Source organism: Solanum verrucosum, unplaced genomic scaffold (genome assembly GCF_900185275.1).
Source record: "Solanum verrucosum unplaced genomic scaffold, falcon-dt-bn FXZP01000253.1, whole genome shotgun sequence".
NCBI classification, from domain to species: Eukaryota; Viridiplantae; Streptophyta; class Magnoliopsida; order Solanales; family Solanaceae; genus Solanum; species Solanum verrucosum.
Window position 1 is genome coordinate 2,018,836 of NW_026019984.1, and position 15,970 is coordinate 2,034,805.

General features: G+C 29.0%; 2 protein-coding genes across 2 annotated transcripts; both read left to right on the forward strand.

Moving 5' to 3' along the window:
• Positions 1 to 9,447: 9,447 nt before the first annotated feature.
• Positions 9,448 to 10,743, forward strand: LOC125818345 (uncharacterized). The gene has a single exon (XM_049497871.1). The coding sequence runs from the start codon at positions 9,448 to 9,450 to the stop codon at positions 10,741 to 10,743; it is 1,296 nt and encodes a 431-aa protein (XP_049353828.1).
• Positions 10,744 to 10,862: 119 nt separating this feature from the next.
• Positions 10,863 to 13,841, forward strand: LOC125818346 (uncharacterized). Its single transcript, XM_049497872.1, has 7 exons — positions 10,863 to 11,013; positions 11,131 to 11,333; positions 11,397 to 11,734; positions 11,825 to 11,889; positions 11,949 to 12,132; positions 13,041 to 13,095; positions 13,173 to 13,841. Exons 1-7 carry the CDS (start codon positions 10,863 to 10,865, stop codon positions 13,839 to 13,841), a joined length of 1,665 nt encoding a protein of 554 aa, XP_049353829.1.
• Positions 13,842 to 15,970: the final 2,129 nt, after the last annotated feature.

Consider the following 15,970-nt stretch of genomic DNA (forward strand, 5'->3'; position numbering starts at 1 on the left):
AATCATAATGGTCTATAATTCTAAAGATTTAGAAAAGTTTGTGATTCAACTAATAATTAGGATATGAGTCTGAAAAGAATATATGAAAATTTCAGTTTAAGTCTGATAAGGAATGTATATGGATCTCGTGAGTTCTCCATGACTCCACCTCACAACTAAGCGATAGGAATTATAATCTCGAAAATTATGTTATCTTTTGCGGTACTTCCACATTTATCCCAACTTTTTATGCCTTATTAGGAGGAATTAGTCCATGATAGGTGTCATCATGCAAGGGCGGATCTTGGTGGGTGGGACCCAATGTTTTTTGGTTAAAAATTATAATGTATATATAAAGTATCTTTTTAATTTTTATGTAGATATATATATTTTGAATCTCCTAAACACAAGACTACATACTGATTAGTGGTTTAGGCGGTTCAAATTCACTTTGAGGTTCCAAACTCATATCCCAAGCACTACATTTAATTTTTTGAACCCCCTTTAATTACGACCCCAAATTTGAATTGTGACAGTTTTTGATATATTAATTTTGAACATAGAAAAAATAGATTCGACTCCTCTCCATTAAATTTTTAGCCCTCTTCAATTATCTATCGGTTTATTTTTATTAGAATTGAATTGGTAATAGTTGACTTGAATATTTTTTCTGTATCGTTAGACACATGATTAATTATTTTTAGTGTAATGTTATCAAATCGAAGATGACATGAAGAGCACTACAAGAAATCCCAACCAGTTTTGAATTAAAAAAAATTAAGTGAAAATATGATCATGCATGTTGGTGATCTTATTTCAATCATGATTTAAAGTATATATATATATATATATATATATATATATATATATATATATATAGAGAGAGAGAGAGAGTAACATTGTTGGACATGATAGTGATATGCATGATTTAAACTAAACAATTCCACCACTCAAATTCCATGAGAATAAATAAATATATATATAATTCCAAAGTTGATAGAGAAGTGTAAGTTCTTGATTGTAATTAGAATAAGAGTTTATTTGGTATTACCGCTAAAAATTGCTTACTTTTACAAATACTTTTTAAAAATAGCTTTTCAAAAAAGTATTTTAAAAATAATAATTTGTGTTTGATTAATTAATTCGAAAAGTGTTTTTGATATGCCGAATGTGTTTGACTATTTTTTTAATTTTTTTTTTTGAGAATCAAATTACGAAAAAGGACAAGTGTCAATGCACTTTTAATATTAAAATTATTTTAAATATCGATTATAAATTTTTAATTAAATTAAAATGTACATATTGAAATTCTCAATCAATATTATACATAGATGAATAAAAAAATAAATTAAATATTGATATAATATTAACATGATGATTTAAATATAATTAAAAATATCAATCAACATAACTTTAAATATCATTTCACCAATTAAATCACAACATACAAAAAACACATCACAAAAATAAATAAATATAGGAGATATAATGGTATATATATATTTATATATTGCAGAGATATTTTGATCTTGTAATAAATAATTTTTTACTTCTGCTTTTTTTAAGAAACAAAATTTTTTAACTTCGTTTCAACAACAGAAAAACTGCTTCTACTTTTATCTAAAAAAAAGTATCACCGATTAGCCAAACACATAAAAAAAATTTCAAAATAAATGCTTTTAGCCTTGAAACAACAATGCCAAACATGCTCTAAATATAATTCTAAAGTTAGGAATTTTTTTTCTTATATATGTACCAAAATTTGGAGTTGTTTTCCTATCAATTAATTCTTTTAAAAGTTTCTTGAATTCCTCCCTTCATAAAAAAAAGAAAAAAAATGTCAATGAACATGAAATACAAAGAGATAATTTCATCCCTCCCTAGAAGAGAAGTATCTCAAAATTTTAGTTCTTTTGATTACTATCAATACAAAGGCTTTTGGTTCCCTTTAGCCTTTTTAGAATCAATTTTATGTGTGGAAGAAAATTTCAAAGCACAACCTTCTAATATTTTTCTTTGTGGTGCTCTAAAAACAGGCACCACTTGGCTTAAATCTTTGGTCTTTTCTATTATGACAAGACATCATTTTGATGACTCTAAAAATCCTATACTCACAAAACTTCCTCATGATTGTATACCAACTTTAGAAATTGATTGTGACATCAATTTTCACTACAAGAAAAGACATCTATTGCTACAAAATACATTGTAGCTAAATATGATTTTTTTCGTGGCTAAACACTTTAGCTACATTATTTTCTTTCGTAGCATTCGTAGCAAGATGTAGAGTGGCTAATAGTTAGCTACAGACTTTACATGTTGCGTGGCCAAGGATTTATATCTATTGCTATAAAAAAAAATGTGTTGTAGCTGCATTGGAATAAAAAGTTGCCACGAAAAATATACTTATGGCAAGTAATTTTATTGTTGTGCCATGATAAATAAAATTTGTAGCTATCTTCATATTGTAGCCACACAATGTTGTATTGTAGAAAAAAAAATTTAATTTATTTGCCACACAAACTTACATTTTATGGCAAGTGCTATAGCTTAGTCTCGTGGCAATAATGCTCATATTTAGCTACGAAATAAAATATTTATAGCTATAAATTTTAGTACTGGCCACAAACATTTCATATTGTAACTGAGAATTGATACAATTAGCCATGAAATATATAGCATTGAAGTAAAATAAATATTCATTTACTACAAAAAGTAACTTTCTTTAGCTATGCTCTTGGAACGTGGCAATTATAGTAATATATGTAGAGCTACAAATTCAAAATATTATAAGATAAAATTCACACTTTTTTGTTACAGAATATAAATTGTAGCAAATAAAAATTCTTCATTTGCCACGAAAATAAAAATGTGAAAACATGTTATCATTTGCGTGGCAGTTTTGTATGTTTAGCTACAACTTGAATTTGTTTATAGCAACTAATTGAAAAATTTGACACACTAGTAATTCATTATTTATGTATGTGCGCATTTATTTTTAACATGAAATTTATAGATAATGATACTATAATATCTTAAATGAGGTAATAAATATAATATATTAGAGAAAAATAATAAAAGATCAACAATGTCATTTAAAATAGTGGAACATTATTCTACGCAAACATATGAAATGTACTTTTACAAGAGAAAAAAATAATTGTTCATCTCTCCATCACTCAAGTGCTTTCATCACTTCTCCAAAAGCTGCAATAACAAAGAAAAATTAAATAAAAAAAGTACAATAAAATATTTACTTTAAAAATAAAATTTAATTGTCAATATATATGTTTTCTTAAAAGAAATCACATAGTATCAAAACACTAATATAAAAAGATAATATAAAGTACTTACGGTTAGATTTGGATCATTTGATTGTTGCCTTTGAGCTGCCATCATCATTTGAAATTTTTCTTCCCATCTTTTACTCAACTCTTCTAACTTATTGTTTCTTTCTTTCTTCATTTCTTCAATTTGTTCCTTCGCTTCCCTTTTAACTTCTTCCACACGCTCATTTGATTCTAGCTGTTTTATGAGTTGTACTTTTGTTGGTCTACCACCAAAGTATTCGCTAATACTTTTTCCCGGACCATATGCACGAAGATATCCATTTTTTTCTGTCCCAAGTACTTTTTCGAAGATATTATCATCATTTAAAGAAATTTCTCCTTTTTCTTGTTGTTTTTTAAATTGATCAAATTGATCCTACAATTAAAAAAATAATTAATAAAGATATATGCAAAAAATAAAAAATATAAATATATATATATGAAATAAAGAAGGCTAACACAATATTGAACTTACAATGACATCTTGTTGAAAAGCATCAACTTGTTTTCCCTTTTTTCTTTGCGAGATTCCATAAAAACGTCAACACGAGAAGGAGTTTTTCCATCTTTCTCCTATAAAAATAATTATTATTATCATTCGCAAAATTAGATAATCTAATATAATTCTTCAAAGTTTAATCTAAATATTATAATAATTACCATTTCATGTCTAAGTCTTGCATAACTTTTGGTTCCAATATATGGAGGTAAGGAACATTTCGATCTATTTGTCTTGTTTTGCAAACTTCTCTTCTGAGAAAGATATATTAAAAAAAACAATAATTAACATTAGTTTCTATAATAGATTAAAAAACTACTATAACAAATAGTAATTTTAAAATCTTAATTACCTGAAAGTCAGCATCACTCCAAAGGTTGACCAAATATTTCCATTCATCCACACCAAAATGTTTGGGCTTATTCCGCAAGCGAAGTTGATAAGTTGATTTTGAATCGAAATACTTTCTTTTCAGTTTGTGTCTATAGTCTCTGTAGAGATCACTCATATGACCAAAAATTGCGTCTCTTTTTCCCTCAGACACATCAAAATTGAATTTTTCCTAACAAAGATACATTCATATATTAATGATCATATGTTTCAATAAATGTTAATTCATACAAAGTTAAACAAATGTTTTTCTTACCAAAATAATATCCCACATATGATCGATTTTGTCTTGCTCAATCTCTTTCCAACCATTTACTTTTAAAGGACAACAACTTCGACTTCTAACTGTTTGACCCAAAAACCAAATAAATTGGGTTGCATTCTTACCAATAGCTTGAAAATCCTTATCAAATTCTACATTTAGTTTTTCTCCTTCTTGTAAGTTGATTATTTTTGTGCATCGTGTGGGTCCTCTGACTTTTATTTTCACAATATTAGAACCTAAAATTGAGGATTAAATAGATAATGTCAAGTTAAAATGTTTATAAAAATAAAAAAAATAAAAAAATAAAAATTACCTACTGAATTCGCCAATTCATGTTCTTCCATACTTACTTCATTGACTTCTTCAGATGTGTTATCTCTAGCATCATGTTCTCCAAGAGAGGTATTCATGACAATATTATAATTTTTTGATAGCGTAAAAATTTCGATGAGCTTCTTTTTATGCATTTTATAGCTAACCATCATGTTTCTAACGTCTGAATCATCACCATATTCAACTAACCCAACATAATCATTAATAACCCTATCACCTCTCAAATAAATTTTTTTATCTCCCTCAAAAATATCAAATTTACAATGCTTTTTTAAGTCGTCTAACAAATTAAAGTAACTAACAAAATCAATGTCCATATTTGTTTTCTTCAAATGTCCATTCACATATTTTCTAGAAGGTGAAAATATAAAATAACCACCATAATAGTAGTTAATTTCAACCTCACTTAACGTGTCCACATTTCCTACGAAATTATTGAACTTGAGTTAGTTATATATGATTAAATAAATATGTAGATTTATCTAATTGAAAAAAAATCATAATAAATTCAATACTGAACAAAGTTATATTACCTCGATAAATAAGTTCTTCCACATGTTGTGTGGGAAGATTTTCTTTCACTGGCGCGATTCTAGAATTCTCAGGAGGCACCATATCATCATTATCGATCAAGCAATTAACTTTTTTTCGTAGAGCTTTCCTACCCATATCTAATTTTAAAAAATATATTTATTTAATTTAATTTTGTTTAAATCATTATTAAAAGCAAGCAAGCAATAAAGAAAAAGAATATTAAAGTGCAAGAGAGAAGTTAGTAGCTTATTTACCTTAGCTTTGACTTGAAAACAAAAGTTGAAAAACTATGAATATTTGAGATAGAGAAAAGGACGATTTGAGATTTTTCTTTTTCGTTTTTGATTGCCGGAGTCTTTTAGGGTTTAGGGACTTCTAATATAGGAAAAAAGATCTTTAATTTAGGCATAAAAAAATTAGAGGGAAATTATTTGGAGGGAATTTTTTTGGTTTTTGTTCCATTTTTTTGGTGCCGAATGTTTATTGTTATATTTTCTAATTTCAATACAATTCCTTTGTTTTTTCTATTTCATAACATATACGGAAGTTTGTGATGTAAGCATTACATTTAAAAAAAAAAAATCTATTTTAGTTTATGACTTATTAATTAGTGAACATAATTTAAAGTTAATACTTAGTTTATATATTAGCATTATAAGATTATTAATTCTTAATACAATTTATAAAATCCAATAATCATTAAGTAAATGAATTAATAGAAATTATAAACGTATTGTCCCGATAAATTAAGTCAATGGCTAATTCTTATTATTTGATTGAAAAAAAATCAATTTTTGATCATCATAGAATACAAAAGAAAAAACTTCAAATTACAAAGTACGATTTATCGGGATCTAAAAAGTGTCAATTATTGTATTTTAATTATTTGATATAATTATTTAATCAAAAGTTATTAGATATAACAATAACAATAACATATTTAATGTAATTTCACATGTGGAATTTGATAAGGGTAGTGTGTACATAGACCTCACCTTCCCCTTCATCGGAGAGGATTTTTCCAAAATATCCCTAGTTTAAGTAAAATAATACAAAGCATATTTAAAAAGAAAATATTGTAGAGATACTATATTGAAAATACAAGTATATATGTTTGTAAAACTGAATCTAACTGAAGAACATTTATAATTATGCTAAAATGTATCATTTTGATAGAATAGGTTCGTATCAAATAATAATTTTTGAAATAATTGATCAAGAATAAATCTGGGTATCGAATTGAGCGAGTCCAAATTATATACAATATTAGTCCATATTAGAACTCGAGTTATATATATATATATATAACTTGAGTTCTAATTTGGACTAATATTGTATCAAGTAAAATAATACAAAGCATATTTAAAAAAGAAAATATTGTAGAGATACTATATTGAAAATACAAGTATATATGTTTGTAAAACTGAATCTAATTGAAGAACATTTATAATTACGCTAAAATGTATCATTTTGATAGAATAGGTTCGTATCAAATAATAATTTTTGAAATAATTGATCAAGAATAGATCTGGGTATCGAATTGAGCGAGTCCAAATTATATACAATATTAGTCCAAATTAGAACGTTATATATATATATATACACACATATATATTATCAAAGCGAGTCACACAAGCGAAGTCGAGCCGGTTCAATCGAGCCCGTACTTTGATTGAGTTTTAACCTAGCAAAGGTAAATACAATTGAGGTGAGCCGAGCTCCGCTTCTTAAAAGCATAGGTTAGAAACATGGTTAAAACCTTATTTAATTAATTTAGTGTTTGACCATGAATTTTTTTTTTCCAAATAATTTATTCACTTTATTTCGAATTTCTTTTTGACTATAAAGTTATCAAATATAAATTGAAGTTGTATTTGAGGTTTTGAAAAATATATCAAGAGGTGTTTTTACTTTTTTACTTTTCACGTTTTACTTTTATTTTATTTTTACAAATTAATGAGGGTATAAATTACATTTACAAAAAAATTACATCCAAAACCAAAAAAAAATAAAAAATCCAAATACTATCATCAAACAAAATTCCAACTCAAACTTTAGATTCTAAAATTTCAAATAAAGTTAAATAATTTTTTATTTTCATGGACAAAAAATTACATATATTAGTATATGTAACAACTGAAACATATACTCTTTTCGTTTCAATTTTTTTAACCTATTTTTTTACGGTCTATTTAAAAAAAATACATTCGACATATTGTTAATATAATTTAAATTCACAAAATTCAAATGTATTTTTAATTTTCTTAAATTTAGCATCAAGTTAAATCAAGTCTAATAAATTAAAACGGAAGGATTATAAAATATTGAATACCAAATAGTATATTATGCAAATTTGACATATACATATCAATAGAAAAAGAAAAATATATGTACAGTTCCTAAAGCACTAAATCAGTGAATCCCTAAATTCCCAAACTTGTCTCTCAAATTTCAAGGCTCAACCTCATTCTCATTTGCTCCTACTTCGTCGACATCAAGAGTAAGTTATTCTTCTTTTACTATGTTAAGAGCTTACATACTATAACAACTTCTCTAGTTTTCAGTTCCCTTATTTCGCATGTCTGGGAGCCAACGTCTATTGAAAATAGTCTGTAGTAAGCCATCAAACAGATATTGTGTAAGCTTTTGTATTTGGACAAGTTGTTATAGTGTGTAAGCTTTTGTATTTGATCAAATTTACTGTACTATTTGTATGGGTGGAAAATTATAATAAAAGGGGGGGGAGGGGGAACTTTTGTTCTTGATTCTCTTTAAAAAAAAAATTTTACTTAAAAGACGGAAGGTGTAGATATCCCATTCTTTTTCCGACTAGTTTAATAATCAGGGATTGTATCCAGTGTGTATATAGTCTTTGTTTATCGCTAGATGTAATAGGGATGAAGTTTGGGTGGTTTAGAGGATTTGCTTGTTCGTCGTGGAAGCTTATGTTGTCTAGACCTTGGGTAATGTAAGTTATATAATATTCTTCAGTTTTGAAAATAAGAGATTCGAGGAAACTTACTTTGCGATTGACGGAGGTTTGGTCTACTTCTTCCTTCTGTTTTTTGTGCTCCAATGATGTAAATCAGTTTCTTGTTCGCTTGTATCGTTGTGCTTTGTAACTACTTCTACTTTTTGGTATTGCATTTTACGGAGAGAAAAATCGTGCATAGGCTTATACTCACTAAAACATAAGATGAGATAATATTGTTTTAAAAAAGTCATATATTCTGATTCTCTTTGATTAGTCTATCATATATATATAAATTGAAAATTTATCTTGAGATCTTGTGCAATGTAAATAATTAACGGTTGATGATGAATTCATCAAGCTCCTTATATATTCTATCCAACTATTGTGCAACCAAACAAGGGAGGAGGTTATTTCACCTCTTAGTTTCTTTATTTGTTTGGTGCAATAGGGGAGGAAGTTATTTGTTTGGTGTAGTAGGACAGAAAAATATACTCCAGCAACAACAAGAAGCAACTCTTTCTTGTTAACACTAGGATTAGAGTCTAGCATCTCATATAGTGTCTCAACCATCTCGTAATTCCTTCAAGTGATAAAGCTTAGCATTTGAAAGTGAACTTCATAAGAGAAAACACATAATGTATCTCTTTATATACCATGTATGCATTTTCAAACTACTGTTTTCAAACTACTGCAACTTGTTACTTCCCTTTACACTTAAACCAAATAAGAAGAGAAACTCTCTTAGAATTAGAAATATTGTCGTCAACTCATGCAACAAACGTTTAGCACGTGTATCCAAACCAACTCTCTCATATGCTGCAATCATTGTCTGGTATAGACTCGGCCAAGAAGTTTTGCCTAAGATTCTAGTTTTGCAGAGCAGCTAGTATCTGCTTAAAATAACTGTGACATATATTTGCTTTGCTTTAAGTTTGGAACTCAAAATCAGGTATCCTTAGTCCTTGACTTGCTTTCCCTCACATATCTGCCAATAGATGCTAGTCAAGAACTAAGACTTCATGAATTTTTAGCATCCATCCGTTCAATCACACAACGTGCTTCTTCCTCTGTACCAGGGACGACATTCCTAACACATGCTAACAATATATTTCTCTATTTATTTTTCTTTGTAGGAAATTTGAAAATGGACAAGTCTTGGATGTGTTGTACTGACAGATCGAGCGACGTTTACTTAAAAGGAGTTGAGAGTTTTCTTCAATTTGCATTTAAGCAATCAGAACTAGAAGATGAAATTCCTTGTTCTTGTAAGAAATGCAATAACGTTTTCCACAAGTCTAGAGATGTGGTCAAGGAACATTTAATAATTTTTGGGATAGTTCAAGGATACACACGTTGGCTTTATCATGGAGAATTTGCACCTAAAAAGCAAAATGTTAATCAAGAGGAAAAAGGAAAGGAACCAGGTGTTCCATCTCAAAAGAAAAGAAAAGAGCGAGGTGATGATATGTTTGAAATGATATATGATGTTGTTGGTCCTGAAATCACAAATGATTCTAGTGGGGTTAAGTATAAACATGGTGATACTTCAGAATCTACTTCCACATTTTCCAAATTATTGGAGGATGCTGCACAACAACTTTATCCTGGTTGCGAGACATTCTCCAAGTTATCACTAATTGTGGAACTGTTCCAAATCAAGTGTCTTTATGGGTTGAGTGGTAAAGCAGTTGATAGCATACTAAAGTTATTTAAACAAGCACTTCCTTCTGGTGAAACTTTACCAGAGTCATTTTATGGAGCAAAAAAAGTGATTAAAAATTTAGGTCTTAATTATGAAAAAATACATGCTTGTGAGAATGATTGTATGTTATTTTGGAGACATAATGCGAAAGCTGAATCCTGTTTGATTTGTGGGGAGTCTAGGTGGAAATCAGTTGAAGGTCAAAAAACTAATGGGGATACTCAAGGAAAAACTGGGAAAAAAGTTCCTCGAAAAGTGTTACGTTACTTTCCCTTGAAACCAAGATTGCAAAGGTTATTTACATCACCAGAAATAGCTTCAGACATGACATGGCATCATGATCAACGTTCAAAAGATGGGGTTCTTAGACATCCAGCAGACTCTGAAGCATGGAAACATTTTGATACATTAAATTCGGGCTTTGCTAGAGATCCTCGTAGTGTTAGACTTGGTTTAACATCTGATGGGGTAAATCCTTTTGGTAATTTAAGTGTTTCTCATAGCACTTGGCCAGTGATCACTACTGTCTACAACTTACCCCCTTGGATGTGCATGAAGAAACCATATTGTTTCTTATCTTTGTTGATACCTGGTCCTAAGGCTCCTGGAAATGATATTGATGTATACTTAGAACCATTGATAGATGAGTTACGAGAACTATGGTTTTATGGAGTCGATACATATGATGCTTCGAGAAAAGAGAATTTTGTATGCGGGCAGCACTCTTATGGACTATAAATGATTTTCCCGCTTATGCCAATTTATCTGGATGGAGTACAAAAGGAGCTTTGGCTTGTCCGTTATGCAACAAAGACACACCATCTACTTGATTAAGGTATGGTCGTAAATTTTCTTATATGGGTGCTCGTAGATTTTTATCATCTAATCATAAGTGGCGGAGTAATAAACGTGATTTTGATGGAAAAGTAGAAAGAAGATCTGCTCCAGAAGTTCTTTCTGGAAAGGATGTTTTAAACCAATTGCTTACTTTGGAGGACATGAAATTTGGTAAGACTCGAAAAAAACGAAAGTACGAAAAAAGTAAAGGCATTCATAACTGGAGGAAGAAAAGCATATTTTTCAAGCTTCCTTATTGGAAAAATAATTTAATACGTCATTATTTAGATGTGATGCATATTGAGAAAAATGTGTGCAATAATATCATTGGGACATTATTAGATATTGAAGGAAAAACAAAAGATAATTTGAATGCTTGTCATGATTTGAAGGAAATGGGTATAAGATGTGAGTTGCATCCATCTCAAAGGGATGGAAGATGGTGTTATCCGGCAGCATGCTATTCTTTATCAGCAGATGAGAAGTCTAAAGTATGCAAGTTCTTGAAAATGATTAAGGTACCAAATGGTTATTCTTCTAATATATCACAGTAGGTGAAGTCAGAAGATCGTAAAATTTATGGACTGAAGAGTCATGATTCTCATATTCTATTGGAACAATTGCTTCCTTTTGCAATTCGCGGAGTCGTGCCAAATAATGTATATGATGCTATCACTGAGTTAAGTATTTTCTTCAGAGAATTGTGCTCGAAAACATTAAGGGTTGATGTGTTGGACCAACTTGCAACTCAAATTCCTATAACATTGAGCAAATTAGAGAAAATATTTCTACCGGCATTTTTTGATGTTATGGTACACTTAGTCATTCATCTTCCAAGAGAGGCTAAGCTTGGTGGACCTGTACAATATAGGTGGATGTACCCAACTGAGCGGTATGTTTTTAATTTATAATTTTGATTTAAATTTATGTGGTTTGTTAATTTATCATTCTAATTTGAATGGTATCTTGTTATATCTTGCAGATTTTTACGCATATTGAAATGTTATGTTCGTAATAGAAATCAACCTGAAGGATCTATTGCAGAGGGTATATTGTTGAAGAAAGTATAATATTTTGTTCAAGGTACTTACCTGGAAATGTGAAAGGATATGATCGAATGGATAAGAATTATGAAGATGATCGTATTAAGACATATAGTGGATTATCCGTATTTGAAAGAAAAGGTTCTCCTTTATTAAGAGATGCATCCAGAAAACTTGAAGAGTTAGAGAGAAAACAAGCTCATCTTTATGTTTTAAGAAATTGCGAAGAAGTGCAACCATTTTTACGGTATGTTTTTTATTGCATTCTCTAATTTACTATATTAGATCCCGAGTCTAAGTTAACAATTTAATATATTACGAAGAAAAATATTTTTTGTTGTCGGTGGACAGAGAGACAATTTTATAAAGGAATATGACAGTAGTAAAATTTGGGGCAAATATCACATTCAGTGCTAGCAACATACAGTACTATTAGGATTGAAAGGTGATCTGATCTCTGGTTGTACAACTCTCTGCAAGTAGCTCAAGTGTTGTTCCTTTGGCATTCTGCATTCTATTCAATGTCATACTCCCACTAGCGTCAACTACGTATCTCACCTGAAAGACAAATCATTGAGAATAAGATTTAGTTAATACTTTGTCTACTTGGCTACATCCTTCAGTACACTTCTCAAATATCATAAACATGGTTCTAGATAGAGCGGTTGCTCATTAACCACAAGAATGCTATCAAATATTGAGATTTGTGTAACAAGTAAGGATAGTTAAATAATGTTTTTTGTTAATTATTATACCATAAGGATGTACCCTAAGTTTTGGTTATACTTGAAGGATGATTTTATCCCAAAACTCTCATCCGGATTGACCTCTCTAATCATCTGACCACACAAATCCAACACCATATCTCCCTTTTCCTGCATTTTCAATTCACTTAGCATGGTACATCATGAAATTATGTTCTTTCAATGCATCAGATTGATCAAGGCTGCCACATTTAGCACACATATTAATCAAGGCTATTTCCACCAATATATATATATATATATATTTATATATATTTCATGTTCTATCATCTTCAAAGAATACATGTGTACCCATTTACCCATCAAAATATTCCCAGAGAAGTTACCTTTCTTAACCCTATCTTCATCTTTTATTTTATTTTTAATTAATGTACACTTATTTGTATTATAGTGAGTATGAGCAGAGTTATAAAAGCATGAACTTTGATGATTGGTTTTTTCATCGGGTAAGTTTTTATTGTCTTTCAAATTAAATTTGTGATACTTATTTATCATCATTAATTTATATTTTTTTTATATATAGATTGTACAAATGTGCAAAGAAAAAAATGAACTCGCAACCTGTGAATTGTATTCTTTGGCTAGAGGCCCTTTTGATGGTGTTCAAAGATTCAAGGGGTATGAAATAAACGGGTTTAGATTTCATACTAAACTACTTGAGGAAACGAGGAAGACCCAAAATAGTGGTGTTTTAGTAAGAGGAGAAGCGAATGGTAAGAATATTAGTTACTATGGTGTTTTGACTGAAATAATAGAACTTCAATATTTTGAAGGTAAACGGGTTGTTTTGATTAAGTGTGATTGGTGGGATGTTGATCACATCGGAATAGGAGTGAAAATAGATAAACATGATTTTGTTAGTGTTAACACTAAGCGAAAACTAGTAACAGATGAACCATTTGTGCTTGCATCTCAAGCAGAACAAGTTTTTTATGTCAAGGACCATCTTCATCCCAGTTGGTCAATTGTTTTGAATGGTCATTCTACCTATTTTACCGGAGGTGCTATTGATGAAGATACTTTTCAACAAGATGCTTGTAATGAGTTATTGCATATATGTGAGGATGATGAAGACATTATGAATTGGAAAAGAAATGATCTTGATGTTATCCGTACTGATACCTTGGCTGATGATACTATTGAAGTCAGTGAATCAGAACCAGAAACTGATGATGAATATTTTTTATTATAGATATTTTGAATTCTTATTTCCATATTGCTTATATTCAATTAAGGTTAACAATTTTATTTACTTATTCCTGAGAGATGATCTTTATTTTTTTGAGTTACTCTTATTGGATAGAAATCAATATTCAGTAGTGTTGAGTTGATAATATCAATTGTATTTAGTTGGAATATTGTTATTATTATTATTATTATTATCTACAGAGTGTTTGTTGACAAAGTCTTCAGTTGCAATGTGATTTTTTTTTTTGGGTTAAATCATACACTAAATACTAGTAGCTTGTAGAGTGATATTTTGTAAACAAATTGTCAACATTTATTAATTTTTCTACGAAAAAAATATTATTTTCTCTTTAGGTTGTGACACTCTTCATATTTTGTGTCTCTCATTGAATACCAAAAATATTATTGTTAATTTATTATGACCATATAAGTATTATTATCATGGTAATTTCAATCATAAAAAATATTTAATATAGATAAAACATTAGTATGTACTACAAATTTTAACTTGTGATTGAAAATAATTATTAACTATGAAATATTTATCAAAATTACAGTTTTATAGCTATATTATTTTATCATGACAAATAATTATACTTTTTATGTCAACTATTACCACGATTATTTTGTACTCAAAAAAAAATATTTTTTTGGCTAGAATATTTTATTTTAAATCATTTCTTGTGGCTAAAAGGTTATTGTTACTTCAATAAATTTTAACCAGATCATGGCAAAATTGAATAATTATCTATGCAATTTTGATATAGCAAAAAATTTATGACTATATTATCTAATATTGCCACATTGTTTATAACTTCGAGAATAGCTATTGTTTAGCCAGAGATTTGCTTCAACAATAATTTATTGTGGCTAAAAATTATTATTACTACGATAAATTTTAGCTTGTGGCAAAAAATAATAATTAGTTACGAAATATTATCAAAGCAAAATAATTTATGGCTATTTCATTAAACTTTTGCCACAATCTTTTATTACTTGAAGCAAGATTATTTATTTAGCTACAATATTTGTTTTAAATTATATATTGTAGCTAAAAGATTACTATTGCTAGAGTTAATTTTCTTGCGTGGCAAAAACTTATAATTAGCTATAAAATTTCACCGTAGCAGAAAAATTATAGCTATTTAGGTACTTATTGCTACGATTGTTAGCAATTATAACAAAAATCAGAATTTAGCTTTGTCAATTTGATTTTCGTGGCTAAGAAATTTGACAAATTTTTATATAGCCACAAAATTCAAATTTTTGTGGCAATTACTAAATAATAGCTACGATTTTCAAATTCATAGATTAAATTTTGTAGCTATAAATCCATTGTCTTGTAGTGTTTACTTCTCTTGATGATACTAGGTTCCCATTATTAGACACACATCTTCCATACACTTGTTTGCCACAATCTATAATAGATTCAAAGTGTAAGATCATTTACATATGTAGAGAACCAAAAGACACATTTGTTTCAACATGGCATTACACTAAAAAGCTTGAAGAAACCATCTCTCAATTCAAAGATAACCCTATCACACTCGAACAAGAAATTGAGTGGTTTCTTGAGGGAAATCTGCGTATGGACCTTATTGGGATCACGTGTCTGAATATCGAAAAGCAAGTAAGGATCATCATGGAATGAATGAAATTTTCTTTTTAAAATACGAGGACTTGAGGAATGATACGATGAGTTATGTGGAGAAATTGGCAGAGTTTATGGGGAAACCATTTTCAAAAGAGGAAGAGGATCAATTTGTACCTGAAAAAATAGTGGCAACTTGTGAATTTGGAAATTTGAGCAATTTAGAGGTGAATAAGAGTGGATCGCATAATCCAAAATCTGGGATAAAAGTTAATAATAATGCGTTTTTTCGTAAAGGGGAGATTGGAGATTGGAAGAATCTTTTGAGTGAAGATGTGACAAAATCAATTGACAACATAACTAAGGAAAAATTTCAATCTTTAATTTGGGATTGAATTTTTGAATTTTACAACTTTAATATTATGTTTACTTCATTCAAATTTATCATGTAATTTTTTCTTTATTTTTCTTCTTGGGGTTCTATTATGTCATTTCATTGATATGTCTATTTTATTATGGTTTGCAATTAAAATGGTTTTTCT

Bases quoted from the DNA above. Each gene is read 5' to 3' on its own strand.
- LOC125818346 (XM_049497872.1), top strand. From the start codon at position 10,863: ATGGGTGCTCGTAGATTTTTATCATCTAATCATAAGTGGCGGAGTAAT. The intron at 11,334-11,396 runs GTATGCAAGTTC...ATATCACAGTAG, and splicing joins CAGCAGATGAGAAGTCTAAA to GTGAAGTCAGAAGATCGTAA. The intron at 11,735-11,824 runs GTATGTTTTTAA...TATATCTTGCAG, and splicing joins TGGATGTACCCAACTGAGCG to ATTTTTACGCATATTGAAAT.
- LOC125818345 (XM_049497871.1), top strand. From the start codon at position 9,448: ATGGACAAGTCTTGGATGTGTTGTACTGACAGATCGAGCGACGTTTAC.